This window comes from Oryzias latipes, chromosome 4, assembly GCF_053564925.1.
Source record: "Oryzias latipes strain Hd-rR chromosome 4, Olatipes_Hd-rR_3.1".
NCBI classification, from domain to species: domain Eukaryota; kingdom Metazoa; phylum Chordata; class Actinopteri; order Beloniformes; family Adrianichthyidae; genus Oryzias; species Oryzias latipes.
In genome coordinates, this window is record NC_136240.1 from 33,693,024 (window position 1) to 33,698,578 (window position 5,555).

At 45.6% G+C, this 5,555-nt stretch overlaps 1 protein-coding gene across 1 annotated transcript; it reads right to left on the reverse strand.

Annotated features, from left to right (window-relative positions):
• Positions 1-2,388: 2,388 nt before the first annotated feature.
• s1pr3a (sphingosine-1-phosphate receptor 3a) lies at positions 2,389-5,108 on the reverse strand. The gene is made up of 2 exons (XM_004068348.5): positions 4,890-5,108; positions 2,389-4,487 (listed from the first exon to the last, which is right to left on the reverse strand). Exon 2 carries the CDS (start codon positions 4,378-4,380, stop codon positions 3,181-3,183), a length of 1,200 nt encoding a protein of 399 aa, XP_004068396.1. The 5' UTR covers positions 4,381-4,487; positions 4,890-5,108; the 3' UTR covers positions 2,389-3,180.
• Between the last annotated feature and the right edge of the window lie 447 nt (positions 5,109-5,555).

Sequence of the window (5,555 nt, forward strand, 5' to 3'; positions counted from 1 at the left end):
GCCTGTAACTTTCATCAACTATGTGAGACAAAATGAGAAAAAAAATCCAGAAAATCACATTGTCTGATTTTTTAACAATTTGTTAGAGAATTATGGTGGAAAATGAGTATTTGGTCGCTTACAAACAAGCAAGATTTCCGTCTCTCACAGACCTGTAACTTCTTCTGTAGAGGATCCTCTGTCCTCCACTGGTTACCTGTATTAATGGCTCCTGTTTGAGCTGGTTATCTATAGAAAGACACCTGTCCACATCCTCACACAGTCACACTCCACTATGACCAAGACCAAAGAGCTGTCTAAGGACACCAGAAACTAAATTGTTGACCTGCACCAGGCTGGGGAGACTGAATCTGCAACAGGTGAGCAGCTTGGTGTGAAGAAATCACCTGTGGGGGCAATTATTAGGAGATGGAAGACATACGAGACCACTGAGAATCTCCCTCCATCTCTCTGCAAGATCTCACCCCGTGGGGTCAGAATGATCACAAGAACGGTGAGCAAAGATCCCAGAACCCCACGGGGGACCTAGTGAATGATCTGCAGAGAGCCGGGACCAAAGTAACAAAGGCTACCATCAGTAACACACTACACCACCAGGGACTCAAACCCTGCAGGGCCAGACGTGTCCCCCTGCTAAAGCCAGTACATGTGCAGAACCGTCTACAGTCTGCTAGAGAGCATTTGGATGATCCAGAAGAGGATTGGGAGAATGTCCTATGGTCAGATGAAACCACAACTTATTGGTAAAAACTCTACTGGTAGTGTTTGGAGGAGAAAGAATGCAGAGCTGCATCCAAAGGACACCATATAAAGCATGGGGGTGGAAACATCAGGCTTTGGGCTGTTTTTCAGCAAAGAGACCAGGATGACTAATCCGCGTAAAAGAATGAATGAATGACGCCATGTATGGTCAGATTTTGAGTGAAAACCTCCTTCCATCAGTATTGAAGATGAACCATGGCTAAGTCTTTCAGCATGACAACAATCCCAAACACACGGTGCCCCGGTAACCAAGGAGTGGCTTCATAAGAAGCATTTCAAGGTCCTGGAGCAGCCTAGCCAGTCTCCAGATCTCAACCCCATAGAAAATCTTTCGAGGGAGTTGAAAGGCTGTGTTGCCCAGTGACCACCCCAAAACATCACTGCTCTAGAGGAGATCTGCATGGAGGAATGGGCCAAAATACCAGCAACAGTTTGTGAAAACCTTGTGACGAGTCACAGAAAATGTTTGACTGCTATAACTTATGTTTTTGACAAAATGCTTATTTTTCATCATAATTTTTATAAAGAAATTCTTTAAAAGTCAGTCAATATGATTTTTTTTCTCATTTTGTCTCTCATTCCGGTCTATCTATGATGACTCTCTCATGTTTTTAAGTGGGAGAACCTGCAGTGGAGGCTGACTAAATATACTTTTATCCCACTGTAAAAAAAAAACTGTAAAAATTACTTTAAATTCAATGTTATGCTACAATACAATAATTATTTTGCTAGTTTTAAACAAATAGTTTTTTTTTGTTTTTGTTTTTATGAACCCAATTGTAGTTCGTTTTGATTACAGTGACAAAAAACTAGTGTAGTAAGTGAACATGTCTCATTTAAAAGTAAAAAAATTAGAATCTTGGTAGATATTGACCCATCTTCATAAACTCACATAAAATCTTAATCTTTGTTTAAAAAATGAATGCCAATCTAACTTGCCGAGATTTATTGAACTTAAAAATAACATCCATAAAACTGAACCAAAAACTAAAGTTTTTATAGTTTTAAAGTTGTTTTTATTGTTAAGAGTTTGGAGCATAATGGTTTTGACATTCTTCTTAAAAAAAGGATTTTCTTATTTATAGATTCTAGCTCTTTATGAGACAAAACACTCAGGACTGTGCTGATTTTGAGAAAAGCTGGAAGTTTTATCCACTTCAAACCTGATTAAATATCTTGAATGTCTAAAAACTTTGACGATCGTTCTCCTGGATTTGGTGTTTTCAGTTTTATTTCCTTGGTTCTCAATGTTCAGTTTTAAGTTGTCAGTCACACCAGGTTGAGGATCATCCACAGTTTTTTTCTTTCTGTTCTTTATCCTATTTAAGCATCTGGTTCCTCGTGATGCCATCTGCTTTGTCATCTTTTCTTTTTTCATGTGGGGTTTTGTCAGAAACAAGAAGACGATAGAACTTTATTGATCCTGTCACATGGAACTTCCTTTCAAATAGCTGTGAAAACTAATGATATGACAATAATTAGTGTTTCAGTTTCTGCCACCAAGGCCTGTCTCCTACATTTCGGGTCCAACCCAGCTCCTGACAAAAATGAGGCTCTAAAATTTTTGCAAGTGTCAAGTGGTTTGCAGCGATTAAATGAAACGAAATGAGACGAGGAAAAAAAATGTCAGAACAGGAAATAGAATTTTATTTGCTTTGTAAAAGAGTCAGGCACTACATCACTCTCTGGCAGAAAATTCCAACGACAAAAAAAGAAGTCACATCCAGCACTAATATTCACTAGTGGTTAGTCAGCTGATGTGTGAGTGGTTTCTACATGTGCTGATGGCAAGCAAGTGTTTTTTGGTTAATTAAGCTCACAGTGGAGCTCAGACTGATGAAACCAAGAGTGGTAATCAAGACGTGGAGGTTAAAAAACATCCCTTCTCCTGCAGCGCCATCAGCAGGGCAAATCCGAAACTGTTCTCCATCAGTGGTTGGAGTCTAGAAATAGCAGTGCCTTTTATACCCGGTCTGTATTTCTGGAGTGTGAGAAGTGTTGCAGCCTCATGAGGCCGCTGGTTGGTCAGTCGATCCGTCAGTCAGTCGGGCAGCTCGCCCCCGTCTCCCACGTGAAATCGTTTCCAAAATACGGTGATGGGAATTTTTTTAATGCACACAAAGCAAAAAATACACGCGAGTTATTCGGGTGGGAAATATTTTTTCACAGAAAATAAATAGCGATGATAAAAAAAAGTGCAGGTACAACTCCCGCATGTTTACATGAAAAAGTGCCACAAATTGATTGTCTGACTACAAAAATACATCAACAAAGTAACTGACAGAATCAATAGTGAAGAGAAAGACACGCTCTAATCAACTGTTTGGTTCCAACTTGGAGTCCGCTTCTCCGTGCAACGTGAGCTGTAGTGCACAAACTAAAAGTGGCTGACAGCAGGTTAATGTCAGTGGGTTTTATTTAGAACTTGTTGAGGGCTGGCAGCGCCCCCGCCTTCACCAGCACAGCCGAGAGCAGGTCGGCGGGCCCCGAGGGGAGGGCCACGGCGGTGACTGAAGGGTCTCCATGTTTGGAGTCTGAGTTCACAGCTGCAGGAAGTTTCCCTTTGTTTGCTGAGGGCTTTCCAGGAACGCCGCCGCCACCTCCACCCAGACTGGTCTTGCTGTTTTCTGCTGTGGGAATGACGGTGCCAAGGTGAAGGTTGCCCACCGCCGGAGCCCCCGCCGCATCCATGCCCGTCTGACAGCAGCACAGCAGCCGGAAGAAGGCGACCCTCATCTCCCTGCTGGACAGGGTGTAAATCAGAGGATTCAGGGCGGAGTTGAGCACCGCCAGGGCGATGAACCAGTCCACCTGGTAGAGGACTGGGCATACGTCTGGGCTGCAGCCGACGTCCAGCAGGAGCAGGAGAAACAAGGGAGCCCAGCACATGACAAAGACTCCCAGAACAATGACCACCGTCCGCAGCAGTGCCAGAGAGCGCTCCGATGGGCGGCTGCTCACCCTGCGACTGCTGGACGTCACCAGGCGGTAGATCCTGATGTAGAGGATGATGATCGCCACCAGCAAGGCGCTGAAGACACTTATGCAGAAGGCGATGTAGCTCTTTGCATAGAGCGGCAGGACCGTGGAGCAGGAAGGCAGATTGTTCAGGCAGTTCCAACCCAGGCTGGGCAGAGCGCTGAGCAGCACTGACACAAGCCAGCAGGCCACCAGCAGGGCCAGAAGTCGACCTCGGCCCGCCGTCTCACAAGGACGTAGACGCACCATCGTCATGTGCCTTTCAATCCCAATCGCCAGAAGGCTGAAGGTGGAGGCACTCAGCGCCACGAACATGCTGCCCTCTCTGGCCAACCACTGCCGGGGGGTCAGGAAGAAGGTGTTGCGCCCCGAAGTGAAGATGTTGACCACGTAGGCCACGCCGGCCAGCAAGTCGGACAGAGCCAAGTTCCCTATGAGGAAGTACATGCGGCTGTGGAAGCGCTTGTTCCTCCACAGGGCGAGCAGCACGGTGACGTTCTCCAGGACGATCAACACGCAGATGAACAGCAGCACGGCCATCTTGCAGGCCCCGCCGCTGCGGGGCCGCTCCCACTTCCCCGAGTGGTTGTAGTGATTGACGATGACAAAGTTCATCCCTTCTTCCATGATGCGCCCCATCCTGCCGCCCCCCGTCCAGACTTTCTTTAGCCGAACAGCAGAGGGCGCCACAGCTCTGGAAACAGATGCTCCTCAGCCTGGACGAGTCCCAGCTCCCATCATGCAGCCTTCCTCCATCAGAGGAGATGAGACAACATTTGTGTTATTTTAGGTTCTAAAATGTAAGTTTGTGAAAGTACAAAAACTTAAAAGAAGCACTTTAAAAAACCCTCAATAGTAATGGGATCACTGCAATATTCATCCATGTTCACAGTAGATTTTGATAAAAGTTAAAATACCTCAAATCAAAGAAAAACTGACACATCTAGGATAATTCCAACCCTTATTATCGATTATTTATTAGATATTTTGGTCCACTAGAAGAGGTTCAGTGAACATGACTTTAAAATTCAGCAAAAATATTTCCATCTTTGCTTTGACAGAATCCTTTCCTGCGTTTACACTTTGTTTAAAGAACTTTTTAAAACTTTCTGCTGCTTCGAATTTTCAGTTTTAACGACTTTTCTTACCTTCTGGTCATGAGAGCATCCCCCCCCCCACGCGTTGGAAATTAACGGTCGGTAATTCTCGCCTCGTGCGTAAAAAAAAAACGTGCCGCTCCACGACCATTGAGGGAGAAAAGTGGAGACTTAAAAGAAAAAGTCCGGAGTTTTTATGTCAGTCCTTTGAAGACTTGCACAGTTCAGTTGTATCCTTCTAACGCGCTTGATGACTGGAGTTCGGGACCCCCCCCCCCCCCCCCCCCCCACCCCCCTCCTATGCACACTGGCCCCTGCAGTCCCGCGCTGTGCCTCCTCCCACAGAGAACGGGTGGGAGGCTCCCTTAACCGTTTATTGATGAAAACCGTGAGGCACACGCCTGGAGTCCCCCTTTGATGAGTGTTTCCACAGAAAGGTGTTTCAGTGGTGATTCAGAGATTTTACCAAGGTTGGAGTTTTGGAAGGAAGTGTGTCTCACGTGCAGGGGGGGCTGCTGCAGACCAACTGCCAACGTTTGGGCCCCCTCTGTTTGGTCTTCAGCACTCTGTGCTGCAGCAGCAACAGCTGAATTGATTTTGTTTACTTCACAGAAATGGCCTGACGTTTATTCCTTTTTGAAATATTTATGCCTCTGACATCAGAATCCCCATCAAAGATTCTGTTAACAAGACCATCCACACGGTCTGTGAAAATAT